The sequence below is a fragment of the Onychostoma macrolepis genome, chromosome 20 (genome assembly GCF_012432095.1).
Source record: "Onychostoma macrolepis isolate SWU-2019 chromosome 20, ASM1243209v1, whole genome shotgun sequence".
Classification (NCBI taxonomy): domain Eukaryota; kingdom Metazoa; phylum Chordata; class Actinopteri; order Cypriniformes; family Cyprinidae; genus Onychostoma; species Onychostoma macrolepis.
In genome coordinates, this window is record NC_081174.1 from 7159532 (window position 1) to 7185885 (window position 26354).

The window sequence follows — 26354 nt, forward strand, 5'->3', positions numbered from 1 at the left end:
CAAAGAAAACAAAAATAATGACTTTATTCAACGATTTCTTTTCTTCCGGTCAGTCTACATCGCCATTCACGAGAGTATCACAACGATGGCCATTCCTCTGCTTGCAAACAAGGAACAGCTCCTCTCTAGAATGCACAGTGGAGAAGAATTGTTGAATAAAGTCTTTATTTTTGTTTTCTTTGCGCACAAAAAGTATTCTCGTAGCGTTATAAAATTACGGTTAAGCCACTGATGTCACATGGACTATTTTAATGATGTTCGTACTACTTTTCTGGGCCTTGAAAGTTTGGGCTGTTTATGGAGGGTCAGAAAGCCCTCAGATTTCATCAAAAATATCTTAATTTGTGTTCTGAAGATGAACGTAGGTCTGAAAGGTTTGGAACGACGTGAGGGTGAGTAATTAATGACAGAATCTTCATTTTTGGGTCAACGCTTTTTTATTTTGGTGGAATACTGGTGAAATGCTGTAAATTTATATCCACAGAAACATTGGAAATTATGCAAATGCATAAATAAGATGAACCTGGAGCACACTGCGTTCTCAAAATGCAGGTTAAACTCACATGGAGTTCATGAAAAGCAGCATTCACTGGGAACTGAGGCACTCAGATGCTGGAAACACTGTAAGCTGCACATGTGTAACAGTTATTTAATTTGATTTCACACTAAGCTTTATCAGAATTGTTGAGTTCATTTTAGAGCCACATTGACGTATTTTAATTTTACATTCTCATGTGAACCCTCTGCAGTTCCCTCGTGAACCCCCATTTTGGAAACCTTGTTCTAGTGGATGGATGCCAAATAACTTATTTGCTACATTTGTGAATACTGTGAACTCCACTGTCATACCTAACAACATCATTTAGCCATGATTATTCGAGATTATTATTACTGTATAGAGTAGTAGACTCTATCTCCAGAAGAACTCCATCTCATATGGTCCTATAGAATCATTTACAATTTCATTCTGCCTACTGTATATCTGCATGAAATCACCTTTAAAAGTAAATGTAGCACAGAGCATTTCATCAGACTGGATTATGGTGAGTAGATACGCCTACATCCTTTAAAAGTGCATTATAATTTCTGGATGTAAGCCAGCAAGCATGTCAAGGGATGTTTATCCAAAAAAAAAAAAAAGAAAAAAGTATTAAATAGATGCGAATCAATTTTCCATAATTTTCCAGCAGTGCCACCAGCAGATAAAGTGTCAAAGGGTGGTGTTTCAGCATGACCGTGAACACTGTAACCGCAAAATACAACCAAAAGTCACATGAGAGGAGGCAGTGCTCCCAAGTTGCTGAGTTTGGCTGATCAGCCTGTCAGTGTTATAATGCTAACCTATCATGTTCACAATCGGGTCGCAAATTGGCCTAAATGGGTCAAATTGGTTGAAATGGATGGAATAAACAATTCATCCATTTGGACATTTTGGTCACTTTTTTAATCTAAATGAACTAGATAGTTTGACTGTTCCAACACAGCAGTACAGACATAAGATGTAAACGATATGTGGGTAAAGTGATTTTAGGGTGAAAAATAAAAACCTTTTATATCCAGTTTTACAACTACAGTCCTAGAGGCCTAAATCAACTGTCAAAATGATTTCTTAAACAGATTTACAGATCAAATAATACAGAAGTTTTTAACAGAAGAATTAACTGTACTTAAATAATATTATAGGCTTCACATTTCTGCTCTTAAATCCTCAAAAAAATAGGTCCAATTCACTTTGATTGTGAGTGACTCACTGTAACCTCATTGATTTGTTCTTAAAACAAGAGCTCTATCAAAGGTTTGAACAGATGAGTCAAAATAATTTTTGTGGTAATCAACATAATGCCACAAATGCGGTCGACTGATATTGAACCCAGAATGTTCCTTTAAACAGAGTCAGACTAATTCAGCTGGCAGTTTAATGTTCTCTGTCTCTTGACTGGATTCTGAAGCACATCACTGTGATAAAATCAAAGACAATGTCTAGACAGCGTCATGAGAAAAGCACCAATTCATCTCTTCAGCAGAGCGTGACAGACAACAGGTTCCTTGTTCTACCTCAAATTGTTTTATAATATCTCTTTTCATAAGTCTCTGCTTCATTTCACTTTCAACAGTGTCACATCATACTTTTTATACTCTGTATTTATTTTATCAATTTATAATATTAGCCTTTTTTTTTTTTACCATTACAATTTCCCATCCTCTCCTACCGGTGACTTTTTGGACAACGATGTGTTGATGCATTTATCTGTGTGATGTCTGTGTGTGAAGTTCACAGTCATGTTTGCAGTTTAGTTGCAATAAACTAGGGAGGAAGTTCTGAAAATTACAATATATTATCATAATACGTCAAGCTTTTTAATTTCAAAAGATGAACGAAAACTGGACTCCTCATGATATGAGCCTTTTACATTTTAAGTTCATAAAATGTCAGCATGAAACATTATACTTTTAACACTGAACTACAAAGAAAGGGAATGTATTAAATTAGTCGTTATCCACAGGGTTGCCATACCGTGTGAACAATAAGTACAATTTAGCATATGTTTAAAAAGAGTACTTATTAGGGAAATAATACTTTAAAAATAATATACTTAAGTACGAAATGAATATAATGTTTTCGGACAATTGATTGCATGTTATTTACAATTAAATAAAACATTTATTATAGTTTAAATTTATATTAAATGTAAATAGTTAAACATAAGAGTGCTTTTCTGACCTACACTTAAGAAGGACTTCAGTACATCTTTATATGTAATTGCATATTTATTTCTGCTGTCTTTGAAATATTGTTAAAATGTACTGACAAGCATTTATGGTGAATTAAAATATACTTTGATGTAATTTGTATTGAAACTTGTACAGTATGTCATGCATTTAAATTTACTTGTAATTACACATTTGTAATTGCAATTTAGTAAAATATAGTATGTTATTGTATGTTTTAGTTTTAGTTTAGTAAACAAATCAAAACAAGTGACATTATTACAAAGTGCAATTTTAAAAGTCTACTTAAGTCAATAAATAAATAAATAAAGCATAGTCACAAAATTGTACTCTTTAAGGCCACTCAAAGGGATAGTTCACCCAAAACCAAAAATGCTGTCATCATTTAATCAAGTTGTTCTGAGTTTCTTTTCTTTTTTTCTGTTGAGTACAATACAGTGAATTTTTGGGTGAACTATCCCTTTAAGTGGCCTTTTATTTCATTAATATAATATCACCTGCAAGTACATTTTTATATATTTTTTAAGAACTGAAGTACACTATGTGCTCTTGTTTTATTTAATCATTTCAAGATTGACACAATTCTCTCTACAGAAACCTGCTTTGATGAGTCAATTAGCAGAATCTCCAATTTCAAAAGCATAAAATCAGAATTTGCTATTCCTCAGCATTTCTCTGTATCACACAAATCAACCTTAAATCTGGTAAAACAGGAACAAACAGGAACATCTCTAACTGGACATTTATATGATTCATTTTCTTCTTATCTTCTTCCAGACAAGTGTTAGCCGGGTTTCAGTACATTATTCCAACACAAGGAGGCACTACAGACAGCACACTCATAAACTGTAAATGGACATTTATTATTCACTGACAGTGAGGAAGTACAGATTAAGATATAACTCCACTCAAGAGCAAGATTAGAGGAATCTAAATGAGATAAAACCATCAGATGTTGAAATGATGACTGCAGAATACTTTTAGACGTTTCCACTCAGTGTGAGATAGAATGCTATCATTGCAAATTCAGATTGAGTTCAGTCCTTTCACGACATTTCGCTTACTCTATTTGCTGGGAGATAGAAATGTCTCCAGGGGTTAGAGTTGATAAGGGAGTTAAGATCTTCAAATACTGCAAAATAAAGTTTCAAATAAATGAGCGCCACTTCACAGAGCTGTACCGACATTGTGAAAGCTAGCTGATTAATCAGGGGGCTGTTTAGCCAAAGACATTTGAACTCCTCTTTCCCAGATATCCTTGGTAAATCAGCTTTACCAAAAACAGACTACATTTTGGTGGTGAATAACTTGGTTGTGCTGCTCCACCAGCAAACCAGCATGGAAATTCATGCCAATCTGGTCTTTTCAGCACAGCTGAGAGGAAGGCCCTGGTAATCTTGAGTTTCAAAACAGATCTCAATAATGTCCCAAACTGTGCTCAGGTTTGCCAAGATACCAAAATGAACTCATAATCACAGTCTGTAAAGGTCATATGTTTGGCCTTCATTTGTTGTGTAGACTTCTACTATTTACACATCTTAAATAATCAACTAATTATCATGTTTTTGCAGTACTCAGTCTAAAGTGGAAACTATTCATCAATTGTAAATGTTTATAAATGTTTACTAATCATTATTAATCTCAATGACAAAATGTGTCCCAAATTACCTGAATTCACCCTATTTAACTTAACTCGTATCACACCTCAATAGCAGCAAAAGTGTTGTACATTAACAAAAGCTTTCAATCATTGTATAACATCTTCTAAAATCATGTGTAGATTTTCAAGAAGTGCATGATCATATGAATTTGAAAGCTTAAGTACATTTGTAAGCATTTCAATTTACATGAAACAATGATCTCATGTTTCTAGCTATTTGAATATACTCTGTATTATCTAATGATCTGTTACAATATAATGTTTGTTAATGATTTCTTAATGAAAGTTATTTTAAAGTGTAATCAATAATAATAATAAAAAAGTTCTAATAACTTAATGAAACTGTCTTGATAACTTTGAAAATTGGGCAGTTGATTTCTAGTTCCAGAAACCGTGAATTTGATTACACAGTTTTAAAATAAACGAATAAACGTCCCAGGTTACGTATGTAACCATGGTTCCCCCGAGGGAATGAGACGCTGCGTCGGAAAATGCTAGGGGAATGCCTTCAGCGATACCAAGCTCTGAATCATATGTGTAATCAGTCCAATCGATGGGCGAGACGTCAGAGGCGGGTGATGTCATGACCAGGAAGCTTAAAAGCATGTGAGGTGCAGCCGGCGTTAGCTTCTAGGAATGAAGCAAGCCCTAGTAGGGATGCCGGAAGTATGGCCCTGCGACGCAGGGTCTTGTAACCTTGGACATTCCCCTTCAGGAACTCGAGCTGCGTCAGAAAACGCTAGGGGAACAAGATGTCCACGCCGCCAGACTTGCAAATCCCTGCCTAGTGTGGAAGAGCACAGCTATCGCAAGAGAACAGAAGAGCCAGGGGTGGCTCGCAAATCTAGGTCACCTGACGAACGTGAGGGGCGTAGACCAACTCGCAGCGTTGGACACATACAATTAAGCCTCTGCTGGTCGGGCTCCCTGAAGGGAGGAGGACAAAAAGCCTGAAGTACGACAGGCCGTGGTGTAGAGGAGGGGACCTTAGGGACACAAGCTTTGACCAGACCGGGAGCAAAGTTGAGATAGAAAGGGGCCACAGAAAGAGTCTTTAACGTAATAAGACGATCTGATATCTCCACGATAGGCTCAAAGGGAGGCCTACAGAGAGCTTCTAACACCACAGAGAGGTCCCAAGGAGGGACACGAGATCGTCCCTGAGGCCTCAGCCTCATCACACCGCGGTGTAACCAGGGGGTCCTTGCCCACTGACTGACCACCAAGAGGGGCGTGGTAGGCCGCTATAGCCGCCACATAGACCTTCAGGGTGGAGTGGGTTAACCCTGCAGAGAAACGGGCCTGCAAGAACTCCAGCACTGTGTCAATCGGGCAGTTAACTGGGCCAAGCTGGTGGTCTCCACACCATGAAGTGAAGAGTCTCCACTTCAGGGCATACAGTTTCATCGTCTTGAGCCACCACTGTAGGGGTCTCATATACAGCAGGCCAAAATGTTTCACATTGGACGCAGCTCCCATCAGACCCAGCAGCTTTTGAAACTGCTTGACAGTGAGTGACCGGCCTTCTCTGACTCTCGCGACTGCAGTGAGGATCGACTCGATCTGAGCAGGAGACAGACGTGCCTGCATCGTGGTCGACTCCCACACCACGCAGAGATAAGTGGTCCTCTGTAATGGAGAAAGCACACTTTTCTTGGCGTTTAGTCTTAACCCCAACTCTTTCATACGAGCGAGAACAACATCTCGATGTCGAACTGCCATCTGCTCTGATTGAGCTAAAATCAACCAATCGTCGATGTAATTGAGTATGCGGATGCCCTGGAGTCGCAGAGGAGCCAGAGCAGCATCCACAGTACGGGTTGAGAGTGCTAGGCCAAAGGGAAGAACCCGATATTGGTAAGCTTTATTCCTAAAAGCAAACCTCAGGAACTTCCTGTGACTGGGAAGGATGGAGACATGAAAATATGCGTCTTTTAGATCTATAGTGACAAACCAGTCCTCTGACCTGATCTGAGACACAACCTGTTTGACAGTGAGCATTTTGAACTTCAGACGCATGACTGAGCGGTTCAATAGCCGCAGATCTAAAATTGGACGCAACACCCCATCCTTCTTTGGAACAATGAAGTACCGGCTGTAGAACCTGGACTCTCTGTCGAGAGGAGGGACCACCTCGATGGCCTCCTTCCTCAAGAGAGTGTTCACTTCTTGTTCTAATACCAGAGCCTGCTCGGGGCCCACTAATGTGAGAAAAACCCTTTTGAAAGGCGGTGGCGGAGCGCCAAACTGAAAGCAATAACCTCTTTCTACAGTCTGCAGGACCCAACGAGATACATTTGGCAGTAGTTTCCACGCTGCTAAATAATCTACTAAGGGAGCCAGTCTCTCGAGCTTGGAGCTGCTAGCTCGGTGCCCTGAAGCGGAGGACCGGCAGGATACGGCCGAACTAGCTGCTCGAGAGACCCCCGAAGGGGTGGCGAGGCTCTCAGCTCCGCTACGTTCACGGGTGGAAAATACTGAGAGAAACACTCGCTGGAGACCGCTGCGCCCTGGAACACTGGCAGGGTTGGCAGAACGATCTCCTGATGGCGCTGAGGAGAGACGGACACGGTCTAATGCGGGGAGTGGGGAGCGGGCTCGGCGCTTCTCATATCTTCCTCCGAGGCAGTGGATCTGGCAGGTGAGGAAGAAGATAGGGACTCGCCCGTCTCCATTCCCTCCACCGGATCCAACTGCGAACCCCACCGTGAGGAACACTGGTGAAAACACTGGTGGCCCTCCTCAAAGAGAGCCTTCTGGGAGCGAAGCGCACGCAGTGGCAACCGCTCACAATGCGGACAGTTGGCTCCCTCGAGAGCCGACTCTGCGTGCTTCGCTTCCAAGCAGACCACGCACAAACTGTGTGTATCCCTGCTCGTGATGTAGCGTGGGCAGGGAGGAACACACAGTCTATAAAGTGATCTGCTTTTGCCCTTGTTTGTCTTTGCACTTGCTTTCGACATGCTGGAGCTTTTACGTTGCTGAATGCTTGTGTAACTTGACAGAAAACAATAAATAAGACTCACAGAACATAGATCGTGACTGACACACACAGAGAGCTTTGCTGAATGACAGAAAGCTAACGCCGGCTGCACCTCACGTGCTTTTAAGCTTCCTGGTCATGACGTCACCTGCCTTTGACGTCTCGCCCATCGATTGGACTGATTACACATATGATTCAGAGCTTGGTATCGCTGAAGGTGTTCCCCTAGCTTTTTCCAACGCAGCTCGATTTATTAGTTTATCTGTTTATGTGATTTATATTTGTCAGTCATATATAAATGAAACAGGTAAGACTTTTGTGGTATTAATAAACTGAATGTCTTTTAAAAACACACTATCCAGGCTTATATTGAGTATGGTATAGACATTTATTTCAAAGCTTATACATTTACTTAAACATTTTATAGCTCATACATTATCTACCGACTACTTGTCAAAAATTGTCTATTCATATACATCTTACAAAGCTAGACAATGGGAAAGAGGGATTTTAGAAGAAATATCTGAGACAGCTTGCCTGGACATTTCTTACTCATCAGCTTAATTTAAATTCCCACAAAGCCTAACCTTTACAGGTTTTCATATTAAACCGTTACAAACCATGCATGTAAGACACATCTATCTGGTTAAGCACACTGGAACACAGCTGACTTATAATGAAATCAAATTTGAAGTTCACGGTTATTCCTGAATGGTTAATTAGTGAGTGTATCCAGTTTAATGTCACTTACTACTCAGCCAGGCTGTCATTTCTCTTGAGCACTGACAGTCTCTAATAAGGTCAGCAAGAAGACAGGCTTCGTTTTTTCCTATGCAAACATGACAATGCTGGATGTGCTGATGATTTGTACAAAGTAGTCCTTAGCTCCCCAGAACAAGGAGACCACTCGTACTTATGCCATAATTAACCTTCAAGGAGGAAGATGTCAGTTAGATGTCAGGAACTTATTAGTTGAATAACTGTGTAGCAGTCAGCATGACCTATGTGTGCTTCATGCCATAATTCAGAAAGAGAATCAGAGGCAGCATACAACAAAGCACAATGTGTGAAATAATATATACAACAATGCAATGCACTCAAATTGTCCTTACATTCCAGTACGACAACTGATTTCATTCAGATCTGTTTTGACATATATGGTAATCTCCAAAATGAAATCAGTGGTGTACTAATATGGATGTTTTGGATGGTTAAAACATGCTGGCATTTTCTGCACTGTCAAAATAAAAGCTCCTGCACTGTCAACATAAAAGTCCCTCTTCTGGCACTTACCGGCAAAACAGAAAAACTTATAATCCAATGCAGTTAATTATTTCATCTAATTATTTCCTCTGACATTATTCCACAAAACAAAACTCATGAAATTTATATCATAGCATTTATTTGATGAAAAATACTACATCTAGCCATCTATCAAATAAAAGTTTCTCACTACCACATGCTTTATCGGCACAGTCTTACAATACATCACAGATCCTGTTTGTATTGATCCCTCCTTCTTAGGCATCAATGGTTCCCACAGGCCTTAAACAATAACACTAGATAATCAATTACTGAATTCAATTGCATTTTGCCCCACACACGTCTGTTTCAGTAAAAGAAAGTGGACGAAACACACAGTTTCTCCTTAGAGACACTCAAAACCAGTAGATTTATCATCTAAGGGACCAGTATAAATTAAACGTTCATGTGTTTCTTATTCAAAGACTACTTTTATTATAAGAACAATCACCATGGACTAACCTGGGATAAAATCCTTTGCTCAAGGGCACCATCATGATTGGAAATCCCTGTAATTCTCCAGTTCATGAATCAGCCCTTCTTGGCTTTAAACTAGTGACGAAACGCTCTGCGTGCCAAAGGCCTTGAATTGGTCTGACCATTGGTAACCAACTGCAGTACTCAATGGAGTTACTTTCAAAAACATGTGCCATTATAAACAATTTGACTTTAACTAACTTGCCTGGATTCTCATCAAACTGTTGCTCTACCAGGACAGTGGTTCACCTGATAGAGAAAAGTGACTCTAAAATAGAACACTAATAATGTACGATTTTACACTAATAACCACTTATACCCCTTGCAACAATGCTAAAATGCAATGAAAATACATGCAATTACACTTAAGTAGCATTTTGTTACTTGCATGGAGTGTGCATTGGGTTTATGGGTAGCCGCATGGTCCAAAATCCAGTATTTCAGGGTAGGTTTTTATCAGTTCTTACTTTTCCTCAGAACTGAAATCATGACCTTGGCATTGCTTGCACAATACTTTACTGTTTGAGCTACAGGAAGGATATCACAAAATGATTTTACAATGATCTTGTCATCTTGTCAATTATTCAATGTCTAAGGGAATGTTTTGTCAAAATCAAGCAGATATACGTACATTGAACACCTGCAATAAAATGACTAATTTCCTCCATGAAGAGACTGCCATATAAAAGGAAACCATTAAACCAACTGTTCATCTTTCCCATCATATAACTACTGGTTCATTTCTGAAAGGCATTTGGGGCACCATCACATCATCTTCTCAAGGATGGAAGTGGAAATGTTTAAGAAAGCCATGACTCACCTGTAGGTAGTGTGAGGACCGGAATGATGGTTTAAGGTCCTGATGCATCATGGTCTTCTCTAGGTTTAGGGAGGACTTTCGGTAGGCCTCTTTGGCCTGGCTGACGGTGAGCGTTGACCAGGAACTCCTCTTCATGAACTTCCCCTCAGGTGCCATGGACAGGCCCTCACAGGCCGAACACTTGACGTCATTGTTGCTTTTGGAGGTTTTGAGAGAGTGGTCTCCAAAGTGACTGTGCATGGATTCTGGGAAACTGTGGCCGACGTGCTCATGACGGTGGCGGCTCAAGGCGCTGGCTGTGCGGTAGGTGCTGTCGCTGTCTAGGTTGTCATCCGAGCTCCACCAGCCCCCCGTCCCCGACCGGTGCCTGCGCTCCTTGCTTTTACTGCGCTTGCTACCATGCTTGGATGAGTGATGATTGCCGTGGTGATGGTGATGGCTTCCCCCACCTCCACTGTCACCTTTGGTGCCATTCATCTTGGACGATCCCTCCAGTGAGTGGGACTTGGTGAAGAGCTTCTGGACGGAGTGTACCAGGTGTCGAATGCGACCGGGGCTCTCGCTGCGTTGCTCCCCACCAGTGGCGGCAGATGTGCGTTGGTACTGGAGTGTGTGGAAGCCGTCACGATGAAGCGGAATCTGTTTTTCGAACTGGTCCAGCAGGTTTGCGGGGATGCGGTTGCTCTTGCTGCTGACGTGGTGAGAGGCAGATGTTGCAGCAGCGACGGCGGCAGATGTGGCTGAGGTGGTGATGGCTGCACAGTCTTCCCGGGCAGCTGGGTCGTAGTACTGCGAAGTGTAGTGCATTCTGGGAAAGGTGCTGCTGGAGACGTAGTCGGCGGGGACAGTGGAAGTTAGCGCCACGGGTGACATGATCATGCAGTCGGAGTGAATGGAGCTGCGGGGGGAAAGACGGTGATGGAAGTCCATGGCGCAGGTCTCCGTGGGGCTGAGCAGGTAGGAGTGGCGCAGATCGGACACATGCATGCCATGCAGGTCATGGAGATGCTCGCACTCCGCCAGTCCACACGGGGGCAGTGTGGGAATGTGGTGCGGTGCACGACCACCTGATAAGCCCTTCATGTTCCTGGGTGGAGCGAGGCTACTATCCTCATTGAAATCTCGGGATGGTGACCAGGGGGAATACTGCTGGTCTGGAATAAAAAGAAAGGATATTAAAGATGAGCAGTTTTACTAGATTAGTCTCAACATAATTTCTATCATGACAACTCTCAAAAGATTTCAGCATGGTATAGATCTGCTATGCTGCTGCTGTTGGTTATTGCTGTTGTTGTAGATTATTGCTGCTAGGGGTGGGTATCGATTCAGATGTCCTGATTCGATTCGATTTGCAAGTTAAGTTAAGCTGTGATGTATTGTCAAGTATGGTGACCCATACTCGAAATTGGTGCTCTGCATTTACCCCATCCAAGTGCACACACACAGCAGTGAGCTGCTACGCACACTACACACTACGCACACGCACGCACACGCACACCTGAAGCAGTGGGCAGCCATTGCTCCAGCACCCGGGGAGCAATTAGGGGTTCGGTGCCTTGCTCAAGGGCACCTTAGTCATGGTATCGAAGGTGGAGAGAGTGCTGTTCATTCACAATCCCCACCTTCAATTCCTGCCAGCGCGAGAATCGAACCGGCAACCTTCAGGCAACCCAACTCCCTAACCATTAGGCCATGACTACCCCTGTTCTCGATTCGATTCATTCTCGATTCGATTTTTTGATTACATTCAGTGAATATAGTTTTAATACAAATGCTATTGATATTTCTAAAAAATGAACAGTAAACATCAGTTTACAAATGATGAATTAATAAAAAGAAATTAAGAGCCACATGCCTGTATTCTAAACCTATTCTTTTTTTGCATAGGGTCCTTTTTTAAACAAAAATAGGACCCTATGAAATGTTCTTCTTCATTTTTCTGGTAATCAGATGAAGGCATAAAACATTAATTTAATTTATCCTAATCAAATGAAAATTAAACCCCTTTATTTTTTGGCAAACAAAGTGCTGCACAACAGAGGTTTACTGTTAAAATTAAAAAGAAAACAAATGTGATTATTCTTAAAAGATTTATTCATATTTATTAGTAGTAGTAGCATTGTTGTTACATTGAGTCTTAAGACTGCTAAATAGTAATATTTCTGACACAGTTTCTGCACGTTAAACTAAACTTTTATTTTGACAGGTTGCCGTGAGGAACTTGCAGCACCTGTGTATGTGATATGACGGTAGTTTTCTCAAATTAAATGGTACAATGCTAATGAAGTGACTCTCAGAGCAGCTGGAGATGATATTCTTGTGTTTTATCGTCAAACAATGAGATGGCAGAAGCTGAAAACACCACGAGCATCGTCCGTGCTTTAGTAAACAAAACAGTGTGTCGCACCATCCGCTGTTCATTCATTGCGGAAATCATGGCGCCTTATGCGTGATATCAAATGCTTCCGCAGATCTGTAGTAGTACTATAGAATTTTACTTGAGCATTGCATATCACGCATATTGCTTTATTCTTGGTTCTTGTCAACAGAATATCCGCCATGATAAGCACTGAATGAATGACAGGCTTTCTGTTGTAACATTGCGCAAGGTAAATAAGAGGGTGACATCTAGTGGAGAAGACTAATGATAAGATTCGCATTAATCAGAGCTTGTTTTAAATGTTTGCTGAAATAAATACCAGAAAAGATCGATTCGTGGCTTTTGAGAATCGATATCGAATCAACGCCATTTAAAAAAAAACAAAAAAAAACGATTAATCGAAAAATTATTTTTTTTGCCCAGCCCTAGCTGTGAGTATTTAACACATACTGCTGCTGCACAAGTAGCATATAAAACAGATAATAGATCTATACAGGTGGAGCTGGGGAAGGTGGAGGGTTTCAGAGAAACTCTGAAAGCGCGCTACGAAATGCTCTAGTGAATGCTAACCAGTCATTAAAATGTACAGCAGTAAACTTATTGGCTGCATATGCAACATGAACCAATCAGCTTGTGCCAAGTAGTTTAACGCTGTGAATATTATCAGCCTGCACTATCAAGAGTTTCATGACAGAACTTGCCATTTATCTTGCACAAAAAACTTCACTCTTTTTTTCAGAGATTTCATTACTTTACACAAGGTGGTTAAAATAAGAATTCTGTCAACATTTACTTACACTCAAGTCATTCAAAACCTGTATAATTTGCATTTTGATATTGGAAAGAAAATAACTTTCGCTTCGGCGAATGCGAACAATGTGATTTGAACCTTTCATAAACTCTAGTTGCTAGATGAATTCAAGCTTCTGTTACTAATTCAAAAACATTGCATAACTAGCAATGGCTTAGGGAGATTCTAAAAAGTTGTTTATGTAAGAAGGACATAGTTTTTCAATGAATCAGTTGAATGCAGTAGCTAGATTTAAATACACATACTTCCCTACTAGCAGCTGAAAACAGTATGTGAAAAGAATATTATGTCTGAATTCACAGTACTCATACAAAACATAGGCAAAGCTACCCGCAACTATTACTTCAACTGAGATTTCGAAGTGCAAAAACATCATCTGGATCTGTGAATAGAAGTAAAGGGACAATTGATGGTAGTGAGTCACATGACAATGACAACAGGAAAATGTGGTACATCTGGATTACATTCATACTGTACTACACTCATTTATAATATATAGGGGTGTTCAGCTGGTTTCACACTGCAAATTAGAGCAGCGCTTATTTTTTTCAGTTTGCATGTTAACAAATAAAAGCATCAAGCAGGAGCGTTGCATGAGCAGCAGTGAAGGAATGTTTTGTCATGGCGTCTATTTTTTCTGCACTGCTCATGTTGAATTAAAATGAAAGCACACTTTTGATGAACAAAACAAATATGATTTTACACAAAAAGTGTTAAAAATGCAAAGAATAAGCATGTCTAGTGTGTTTTAACAAGAACTGGAGTATGTCAGAAAAAAAGAATCAAATATGATATATAGAACATTTACCATTTTGAACTTGTTTTTAATTATTCAGTTTGGGTGAAAGTGTATGTAAATGGTGTATTATAAAAAAAACATTATAAACCACACGTTCTATATCGAAGTATGGCTGCAACTACATGATCAGAGCTGTTTTCTTGGTTGTGTCTGTCATTTACCATTTACATGCAAATCCACGTGTTAACGTGAATCCCCCTGTTAACAAACTTTCAAGACTATCAAGTTTATAAATGACCAATTTCTAAAAACAAATTTGAAGCAGCTGCTGTAATGCTGTACAAACACTTCCGGTGTGAATACTCTCGCGAGTCTGCAGCTGCAGTGACGATGTAGTTACGCTGACATGAAGCTGACGCAAAACTTGCGTTTACGGTGTGAAACAGGCCTTCAGTAGAGTTTAGCTGCAATCATAATAAAACACACCTGAATCTGCTATTCAAGGTCTTCAGAATTACTACGAACTTCGAAGCAAGTGTGCTAGAAATGGTTGGAGTTGGAATTTGCAGGATGTTGGCCATCCAGAAGCAGGATTGGACACCCCTAATAAAAAACATATTTTATTACTCGCTCAAAAAAAGTGACTACTCTGCTTTCGGACAAAGACAGTCACTTGTTTGGTTTCTGGATTACTTTTTTGAACAAATCAGTTAAGTGAATCGTTCAATGACTCACTCAGTCTGACAGTCACTTGACTCATTTCTGAATGAATCAGTGTTTTTGAAAGAATCATTTGAATGAATGGTTCAGTGATTCAGCTATAAAGGAAGTCACCTGTTTTGTTTTTTACAAAACGGATGAATGAATAGTTCAATGACTCATTTAGCTCCTGACTGAATTAGTGTTCTGAACGAATCAGCACCACTGATGCACAAGCTGACAGTGTGTCTGGAACACAGACATGAGTAGTGATAAAAACGGTGAAACGTAAATCAACATTGTATATCAGCACTCTTGGTACACTGCTCAACCAATCAAAGGATCAGAACTGTTAAATGTTATTATTCTAAGTCTATGTATTAAGTCCATGAATTGTTACATTTTTAATCATTTGACATTGAAATCAAACCTATTATAGTTAGAGCCACTTCAAAGTTTTGTGATATTAAAAATGTGATAGTGTGCAAAGATTGCCAAGTCCTCAGACGTGAGAAAGTCACAAGAATGACATTGTGGTGGTACGGAATAAAAAGTAATGTTTCCCTGTATTAAACTAGCAGCTAACATAAGTGATTCAAGTTGTCACCCTAAGGCCTTTCTCAGTCTTAAGTGTATCTGTCTACACACACCACAGAGAAGCAGAGAGAATGTTGCTACTGCACACCACATGCATTTATCTCCCATGCTGAGGTACCCCACCACCTAAAATATCAGCCATACAACCAACTGATCAGGTCAGGTCTGAAAGTCCAAAGAGCTCCAGACATCTTTATTTGCTTTAAATTATTAAAGCCTACCCTTGTGAAAAAATAAGTATTATTTTAGTAGTATACTTTCAAAAGGCTACTTGTTACAGAAATAATGTAATTTAAAAGAAAATACTTAAGTCTGAAACAAATGTAATGTTTTCAGATACTTAATTGCATGCATCTTATTTACAATTAAATGAAAATGTTTTATAGTTTAAAGTTATATTAAAGGGGTCGTGACATGAGAAATCAAATTTGCCATGCTCTTGATCTTTTGGTCTTTGTACCATTAAAAACATCATGCAAGTTTCATAGATTAAAACATCCTCCTCATTATAAACAAAGCATTTATTCAATCAAGCTCGTTTTGGATCTGAGGTGCAAAATGGCATCTCCCAGGCATAAACATTTGTATAAACACTGCCTCCAGAGCAATACATTGACGAATAGTCATCTTCTGACCATAGGCCCCGCCCACTGGAGTTTAGTTGCTTAATGGCTTGACTCAGCTAACACATGACTTGATTACGCAGAATGTGAGTGTTGCTTCATGTCAAAAGCAAATAGAAATTACAATCACTGCTGCTATCTTGTCTACAATGGATACAGTATACAGATGCATGTTCACATGCTTAAGTCTGTTGTCAAGAGCACAAATGGAGTGAAAAAATGTTTGCTTTGACGCATTTGGTTTAAACAGCTCGTCTCTGTACAAATATCGGAAGGATCTCACTGTAAGGAACAAGTGGATTGTTTTTTTTTGTTTGTTTGTTTGTTTGTTTTTATTTCATCCCGGATCATGTCTGAGGATTGTTCGGAGTATTTTGTTTTGTAAACGAGACACAGTGTCGTGGAGAGTTCACAAAGAAATGTGTTGAAAGATGAAGTGGTACTACATCTGACTGCAGCTGCATCACAAACTGTAAGTAAATGATTTCATAATGCTTCGTCTGGAAATTACCTTTTAATCATGTTGTCAAAGCACTCGTGTACCTGCAATAGTAAGGAGGCATTGATACTGTTTCCTATGCAATGACGTTAGCCGGTGACTCTTTAAGAGAATAGGTAACCTTTTGGACCATGCGCCTGGTGCGCTGACCGTTTTTTTCCCCCATTGTTAATCTAGCAAAAGTGGATTCGGACACGGCCTAAGTGAACCTGTACCATGTACTTAGATTGTTAAAATAGGGCCCTGTAAGTGCACATTCAGTGCAAAGTATATTTGGAGGCAAATATCTAGAAATGGCAAAAATTACAAAAATGTTTTATTTGCAATATGATTTAAGTGCTCTTAAAAGTGTCTTAAATGTCTTTTATGTCACACTACAAGAAAGTTGTTAGTAAAGGGTTTGGGAATGTGTACTTGCTTGTGTTACCATCATCCAATCAGAATTGGGTGTAATTTTCCTGCAGACTTACAATGATGAGCCACATGTATCCATACCTAAGTGCCATGAGCAAAGATGCCTAATTACCAAACATGTACTTCTGGGACTGCATGCACCATCCAGGCCACTGACACTGAAATGAATGGGAATGCTAATAGTTCACTCTCTCTGGGTATTATAAGAGCTCCTCACTTTATATTACTGTGAAACCATGTCTAAATATATCACAAAAAAAAAGGTAATAATATTTGACTGTCTTTCAGATAGACTCTCTTGTTCTGACTAATGGGATCCTGCAGGAAACCTCTCTCTCTCTCTCTTTGCAATAAATTATATTTTATAAGCTTTGATTGTGAGTTAAACTAATGTTGACAGAAAAGGAATCTTCTTTCAATTCTTTCAAAAGAATTGTGACCACAAGAGAAAAAAGGGTTTGCATATTTATGATGTAACATTTGGGAAACCTGATAGAATTGAATTCAACAAGCATAAAACATTAAAAAGAGATGCCTTGAACTCCCCAGAGAACACAAATGTGTAGTTTAGTTACAAGTATGGATGCTTGGTTGATTTCTTTGCTCAAGAGCACAGTGGCGATAGCTCACATGGATTCACGTGGATCGTGGCTCAAACCGGCAGTCTTATGACTAACAGTACAATTTTAACCAACCACTCTGTTGGTCTGTTTCAGCTCCTTTTCAAAGAAAAATGTAGCACTGAAGTCTTCTAAAGACACGCCAGGATGCACTGAAAAAAAGACACTTTGCACCAACATAAAAATAAAATATTTTTGAAGTAATTGAGAATTGAGAAGTAATAGGCTATTTTCCCTCCCTCATCTGAACGCTCCGTTTGAATAGGCATGGCGGTTTGTAGACCCGGAAGTAAACGCCCACTGCTACGATTGGCTAACAGGCGTACACCCTTAATAGATGGGTGCTGCTGTGATTTAGGTTAAAAACGCATAAATTCTCAGTACATATAAACGAACTGTAATAACAGACAAAGCAACAGTGACCACATAATAAAAACAGTTACTCACACTTGTGTGTAAATTTTTCTGAAAATCCTGCATCGAATTGTGCCTTGTTTGTAAATGAATCCACAGTAAAATGAAGCAAACAAAAGACCTAGTCCTTACTGCCGCAGTCTGGATCTTCATTAAAAATAAAGTTCATCCCTTCTGATCCCAACATTAGGAAAGAGTGCAATGCAATGACAGTGCTCTTCCACAACCTGGCACTCTACAGTATCTTGTTATCTTTGGAGCATCTGCCGCTCTCGTCATTTACCTTCTATGTGAGTGAATCGGTGGGCGGGGCTTAACAGGCAGCGATATAGAAGCAGGCGTTGAGCTTCTGCGGAGGTGCTGCTTATCCACACTCTTACATCATAGAGTGGTACCCTCCACAAGCTGTCGTTTTGGCAGACTGGCTTCAATATAACCTGTTTTTAGACTAACGAAAAAATGTTGAGTTCTGAAACTTACAGGATGTTTTTTATAGTACAGTGACCTCATATATTTCAAAAGATCAAGGGAATTTTGATTTCTCAGTTCATGACCCCTTTAAATACTCTTATTTATTATATATCTATAAACACCTTCATTTCACTGTAAGCAAACGTTAAATTGTCTATAGTGTGCATTAGTGCTCACCAACCTTTTCAGTGGCACTGGTTCCGGAAGTATTTTTTCCCATTCATTTTATTTAAAAAGCATCAAATACTTTTTAGACCTACACATTTGCTATAGACAAACTCAACGGTTGTTGATTCAATATTAAAATGCACTTTAAATAAATATATTTTTTTCTTTTTCGGTGTGTAAGAGAGATACAATCAGCCAGTCTAATGTAGCATCATCCAAACCATGTGTTCTCATCATCTGGGATAACAGCTTAATATCAGTAAATGACAAATTAAAGCAAAGATGCTAATGTGCCAGAGGAGAAATCAGAGCAGGAAACACCTTTAGCGTTAAATCTCCTCTTACATAATGCCCAGGGCCCATAATCCATTGCAATATATCAAAGAGAATGAGATATAACACAGAGTTGTCATGGTAACCATTGCAGAGAACTCTGACCATGAAAAGCTGATTTCAGTGTTTGTTACACAGAGATGACAGTAATTCACAGCAGGACTGCTGTTCGCAGCCGTCACTGCATTTCAACCAAAAATTATTACAATTTATACATCTGTATACTTCAGATCTGAATACCTGATGTCTGTATGATAAAGAGCTCATAAGCGCAATGACTTCAGGGTACAGTAAATGGATCTTGCTGTAAAATTATTATTGAGCCTCCAAGTCAAAGCAGCCCACCGGAATCCATAAAATGAACCCAGCGAGGTTTAAATATGCAATATTCCCAACATTTCCTCTACCGTTCCTCTATTTTTACAACACATCACTACAGAAAATGAAGAAGAACATGTGGTTGCCTTGGCAACTAAATGAGTCAAAGAAAGATAACCATGTGGTCTTACGTTTAGCATCTTCCTGACACACAATTACGCACAATGACACATTTAGGGTCACTACCTGAGCAACCAGAGATATTTTGAATTGTGTGATTCTAGGAAACAAAAAGATATGCGTCACTTATGTCACAGAATGTGACATTTTAGTACACTGACACTAATACAGGCTGTTATGTAATCTACAGTCCTCTAGGTACAGTTATCTCTTTCTATGAATTATGTCTGTATTAAATAAGATTATACAATGCTATACACAGTGCTGGGAAGGTTACTTTAGAAATGTAATAGGTTACAGATTACAAGTTACCCGATTTAAAATGTAATAAGTAGTGTAAACTTCTATTTCTAATCATTTTTTTTTAGCTGTTCATTTTGAAACATTTAAACCAGGCAGAGTTATCCTTACAGTAGTACTCAATGCTGATTACTGTCAGGCTTTCAAAATCCTTCATTATTTGAATTAAGATTATAATAATTTAATTTTAAAGCACAGCCACCACAAATCAGACTTTTACTTGGAGACTGTTCTGAGCTTAAATACAAATTTTAAATAATAAAACTATAATATAGTTGAATAGCTATGACACTGTTTTTGAAATCAAATCTTTGCATAGCTATGACGGGAAGCACTTGCATCTATCTACCAATGCCTTGGAAAAAAATGGTTAATCTTAAAAAATTAATCTTAAGCATATACATAAATCCAAATAGGAAATAAAACAGTTATCAAATAAGCATGTGCCCTATTCTGTGTCCTAAATTCATGAAACATTGGTGTCTCATATTTTAAAGCAGTCAATGCAATTTGGGAAATAAATTAATCAAATCTGTATGCGTGTGAAAATATTAAGATGTATCCCCCTTTGTAATCGTTAACATTTTCATAAGTAACTGTAATTTATTTTTTTCTCAGTAACTGTAACTAATTACAATTACATTTAATTTGTAATTAATTACATAATTCCATTACATGTAACTAGTTACTCCACAACATTGCCTATACATATACATACATACATATATGTATGTATCTCTTAAAACAGTAGTTTTCTCCTGTGGGCCTCACAAAACAACAAACTTTCAGTGGGGCCTCAAGATTACTGAAAAGGTCATCTGAATACGTACATACATATATATATATATATATATATATATATATATATATATATATATATATATTATTTTTTTATTTTTTATTTTTTTCTTCTCTAGCTTTGCAAAGCTCTACATTATCCTTATCCTTTATTATTATCTTTTAATTCTCATCCAATAAATTACAAACCTCTGACAAAGTCATGGGCCCTTTAAATTTTGTTGTGGGCAATGGAATTAAAAAGACTAAGAACCACTGTTCTCAAATATTCCATTTTCTCTGATAAAATTATAGAAATCAGAAGGTTAAAAACCTTATTTTTAACAGAAAGTTTACAAATTTTCAAAATTCATATAAGCTAACTCTCAAAAATGGATTTATAACTCCAGCTCTTTATTTCCATCCTCTTCATTTTCTTGAAATTGCTTAAAAGTTATAATGAATAAAGTGCCTGAGTGAGAACATTTTCTAGAACACTCAGAAAAAATACCCTTTTTATAATGCTTCCTTAAATTACAACACAATCATATTAATTTTTTAGAAGTTACAGAGTTCAAAAGGCACTAAATAACAGGAATGACCCAGGAGGACCCGGCAAATTAACCAATGCGCCCTACAGATGAGATAGAAAATGAACTGCATTTACTTAAGGAAAGCTGCACTTGTATCTCCTCCAATGCCAGTTGCATAACTCTGCATTATCAAGTCTTTCCACCTCCACACCAAATCTCAAGCAAAACAAAAGATCACTGAAGACGAGAGCAGAGTAACAGGCATCAATCCACAGGCACGTTAGTCGTGCTGGTAATAATATCACAGAAGGGAGGGGTTCGGCTTCCTATAAGGGGTAACCGAGGTCCCTCGAAATCACCTGCCATTAGTGTAAATATTGGTGTTGCACTGTGTTATTGGCAAACAGCTAATGGAGTAAGTGCAGGAGAGCTCGACTCTAACCTTCAACAAGATAGACAAGAGGTTTCAGGCACTAAGCTCCTCTTCACCGGAATGACGGTAATCTAACCGAACACCTAAAAGAGAAAAGACAGCTGGCTTTCGCATACATTCAGACAAATCAACGTCTGAGAGAGAATTAAGTCAGTTCTTTGTGTTTGGTCCCAGTAAACTGTTACATAAAGCAGAAGGAAGCGAATGCCAGAGAAAAGAGTTGCGCTGGATGCCTGAGCAGGAGCTCACCTTTGATTCAGTCTCCCACTCACGCCCACTGCTGCCCTCGCACACACAGGACGGTGGCGCTCTGATGGCAGGACCCATCAGCCCCTGCTAGCGAACGCCTCACCCAATAAACAGCTCCTCACTTCATGACAGAGAGGAGAGAAAAGAAAAAGGTCGAAATGAAAAACCACGAAAATGACGGGACGGTGAAAACTCATAAGCTCGTCAGATTATAGGGGTTCACTGTCATTAAGAACATATTTTATATTATGCAAATCCAGTCTGAATAAGCAACCGTTTTTAGGTTTTACTAACCTTGAGTCCAAAAAATTGCTCAGCTGTCCAAATGTGTGGTCATTATTCATCATGAACTGAACACTTTCCATTATATAACTAAAAAGAAAGCAGAATTTGGTAGAAAATAGCAATAAAAGGCTTTTTAGCAATAATACACTTCAAGAGCTACGGATATACAGTACGCAAGGGCCAAAACTGACACTTGTTGAGAGAAAAATTTGGTTTTGACAAGTAAATAAAAATGAGCTATTGGCCATTCGGCTGCAATATAATACATGGATTACATTGCAAGCGTAACACTTTGCAGGAATGATGCTGCTTGCTTGTAAAATTTGAGCCACAAAGACATTCTAATAATTTTTACCTCAGTTGACAATTTACCACCAGAAGTTTGTCTAGGAACATGAATTAGTACACACATTAAGTCTTAATTGTGGTTTTTATGTGAGGTACATTTTCACTAGACACTATTATATGTCAAAACAATGGCTAAATAATTACATCGTCACAAAAACAAAAGTATCTGTTTCTTAAGCACTGGGACTCCAGACTGTAAAAAAAAAATAAAAATAAACAATCAATTAATCAATCAATAAAAATAATGATAATATATCATGTGTATATTAACTTTTGACAAACATGCTATGTTAAACTGGCTGTTAACAAAATAACAATATTTTGCATATCATGAAACACAGGAACTATTTTTGTTTTGTTGATAGTAACTAATACTATAACCTTAAAATTGTAAGAAAATCTACAATTGGAAGAAAATTCATTCATTCATTCATTCAATCATATTTTATTTTATTGTTGTGACAGACATTGCCATTACTCTGTTTTGATTTAATCAATTTTGAGGTAATCAGTTACATCAATTTTTAAAGTTAACCTCGAAGATTAATCAAGTAGAACTTTTTTTATTTTATTTTATGCTACATAAACAAAGTAATTACATTTGAACTAAAATGATGACTGAACAAACTCATACAATTCGATTGCATAAACATAAAATACAGCCTTAAAGTTCAGCCTATTCTTAAATGACACTTAATTTTAAAATTTATTTTCATTATACAGAAGTTAATCTTAATATAATCATATTTTGAGTTCATGTACTGTAACTTTTTTCTATGAGTAGTGCATATTTTCAGTAATATTTGAGTTATATGAACTCATTTGATTTAATTAATTTGTTTTGTTTTTTCAATGAAATAAGACTATTTTAAAAACTAATGTTAGTTAAGTTGTCTTTCATTTCTCCAAAATGGGTGAAAATTTTAAATGCAAATAAAGAAAAGGAATAACTGATATAAAGATACAGTATAATAAATATAAAGAAGGATGTAACTGGAAATTTCAGAGATCCTTATCACGTTATAGTTGAACATGACATTAAATCACCATGGAAACTATTGCATACTACCATGAAGCTACATGTTAAACCTAAATATTCATAATTACAAGAAGAAAAAAAGTGAATGCCTCTTCTCTAATGCAAGGCATACCCTGTTTCTTAAGCATGTGATGCAAAAGTATATCAGATAATACCAGATGAAATCATTGGGGAGTTCAGGATAACAGCTTCTGCCACTGGGCTAAATTAACCTTTGAATATGTGGAAATTTTACACACAGATAAGTAAACAAAAATAATGAACACACTGCTTTAATAAAAACCTGAGATAAATATTAACTGAATATGTTTCTGTCTTGCAAGGTTCACTCAGTCCATCAGATTAGTAATACTGAGAGTATTTAAAGGATATTGTTTCTATGGGAACTATAAAATTTATTTTTTTCTTCTTCTAAACTGACACCTAGTTTCTCTTCAGAGAGGTTGAGAACATCATCATCTGTGAATCACACATCACAAATACTATGTATAACAATATTTAACAAGATTTTAATATTAAATTATATTAAAAACACACTATCGATTTAAAACCATGAGCTGAGGATTTGGAGCCATTTCTATCTTTTTTAATTTTATTTATATGATTTAAAGGTGAAGTGTGTGAGGAATGATGTGACCCTTCAGCGGCAATGCACGCATAGTCCTTCGCTCTGCTCACTTTTTCAGAAATTGTATATATCCTGTCAGTAAATTTTGAACCACTCTTTATTTAGTTCACTATGAGTACCCCAGCAGTTAAGGACAGCCGGAAAAGAGAGAGTGAACAATCGCCAGTAAAGAAAAAATTCAAAGATTCCACCATCTCCAGAGAGGATCTCGATGCTGCTATAGCTAACGGTATCAAGCTAGCGCTTAAAGAGCAACAAAGTACTCTCGATTCAGTAGTGGCTTTGACTGTAAGAAGCGATAGACTCTGTACTGACCCCAGCACTCCGTGATCTACATTTGGATATACAAATGACTAATGATTTTGTAAAAGAGCTAAAAGCAGAAGTTGAAAAGCTAGCCATCGCGGCGAAACAGACACGTGACCGGGTCAATTCTGTTTAAGCAGCTGTACGTGAGGATAGGAGGACAGTCACAAACTTAAGAAATCAGCTGGAGCAACTCACCGAAAAAAATGACGGACATTGAAGATAGGAGCAGGAGAAACAACGTACGGCTGGTGGGGTTGCCGGAGGGTGCGGAAGGCTCCGACTTCCTCAGAGCTAATCTTTCCAAGTGGATCCCTTCACTGAAAGGCAAGATGACAGCACTTGGTCTCCAGCCCTTCCTCACCTATCCGGCGGTAATTAAACTACAGCACAAAGGTGAGCAGATGATGTTTGACTCTCCTCAAAAGGCGGAGGATTTTGTTACTTCATTGTCAGTGAAGACGTATTCTGCAGCACTACAAAGCAGCGGAAAGGCAACGGCTACCATCTCCATCCTCTCAGCTCAACGAGGGAAAATTAACAATGAAATCTGTGGTGATCTTAACTGTCCTGAAGTGGACAATAACAAGGTGGCCATGGACACTTGTTAATTTCGTTTTGGAATCTTGCCCCTATCCTGTACGTTCGTCCGCTGATTGATAAATAATAATGATTTATTTTCTTTATTTTTATTTATTATTATTATTATTATTCTTCGGGCTGATGGAGAGCAGGTTCAATCACTACACTTTTGGCTCAGTGGGCCTTTTGGGGACACGTCTTGCGTTGAAGTGGACTGGTCATTTGTTTCTGTTGTTTATGCAGACCTACAATCTCGGTAATGTGCGGTCTGCTTTGGTTTTTATACACAGTTGTTTGTCGTTCCTTGTTTTTGCTTTTTTTTTCTATGCCCTTCAACAGACATCGATACTTTTATTTATTCTGCTTTTCTTTTAAAAGGACTATGCATCTACATCTGTAGGTGGATTGGTATCCAAGATACATACTAATGTTTACACGTCTCTGGCAGTATGGCATTGCTTTTGTTTCCCTTCACTTAGACAGAATCTTGGCATTGCGAGCACACAATGCATGTTCTGAATATCTTATCATTGAATGTGAATGGCCTAAATTCTCCTATTAAGCATATCCGGATATTAGAATATTTGCACTGTAAATCGATTTTCTGTGCCCTGATACAAGAGTCTCATTTAAAACAATGCGATGTGGCACGTTTTCAAAACAAGTATTACAAACTGGCAGCCTTCTCTTGTGCTCGTAATAAAACTAAGGGGGTGCTTATCTTAGTTGATAGGAAGTTACATTTAACTATTGAACATACCGGGAATGATGATGAAGGTAGATTTGTTTTTATACGCTGTAAAATACATAATGACAGGTTAGCACTGGTCTCCATTTACTGCCCGAATGAGGCAGACAGTGAATTTTTCACAAATATTTGCAATATATTACTTGAGCAGATTGATTGTTCTTTAGTGATGGGTGGTGATTTTAATGCTGTTTTAAATCCTGCACTGCATAAATCTCACCCTGATACTACAGCTAACCCATCCTCTAAGTTATTGAATAAATGTATCACTGAACTTAATGTAATCAATATTTGGAGAATCCAGAATACTACATCTAAGGACTTCACTTTTTTTTTCTAAAAAGGGTGGAACGTCTGATGGGAGGACCTTTCAAATGTTTTAACAACACACCCTTATGGCCCAACTTAAATTTTTTATGTTGAAATCGGCCATTTGTCCAGCCCTCTTGGTATACATTGGGCAGAAACACATGCGGTGACTTGTATGATAACCAGGGACTCTGCTCACTTCAAGAACTAAGAACTAAGTTTTGTTTCACCAGCATCATCATATTTTGCCTTTTTTCAGTTACTTTCTGCTCTCAAGGCCTATGGAGTTCCCTGGGCATCCCCTATTTCCTCTCATCCTATGTGGGAGTGGATCGCACCACCCTCTGGTCGGCCATCTGTTTCTTTAATATATATAGTAAACTTAATGATCACACTGCAAAGTATCTTTCTATTAAATCTATCTGGAATCGTGAGTTAACATATTTTGATTTATCGGTCGACTGGGAGAGGGTGTGGTCTAATCTGATCTTAACTTCAAAAAACTTGGCTCATCGTCTTATCCATTTCAAAGTCATCCATAGAGCATACATAACTCCTTACAAGAGTTGTAAAATGAAA

The 26354-nt window shown here is 38.3% G+C and overlaps 1 protein-coding gene across 7 annotated transcripts in view; it reads right to left on the bottom strand.

Moving 5' to 3' along the window:
- The window catches only part of dlgap2b (discs, large (Drosophila) homolog-associated protein 2b), a 135121-nt gene that overhangs the window by 59341 nt on the left and 49426 nt on the right, over positions 1-26354 (bottom strand). For 5 of the 7 annotated variants that reach the window (XM_058756140.1, XM_058756139.1, XM_058756145.1 and 2 more), the window contains one exon: positions 9973-11126. In XM_058756140.1, the coding sequence (XP_058612123.1) occupies positions 9973-11126 (1154 nt within the window). Of the gene's footprint in view, positions 1-9972; positions 11127-21290; positions 21365-21530; positions 21652-21824; positions 21887-26354 lie in introns of those variants that run through there. The other 2 variants (XM_058756143.1, XM_058756144.1) reach the window with 2 other exon arrangements.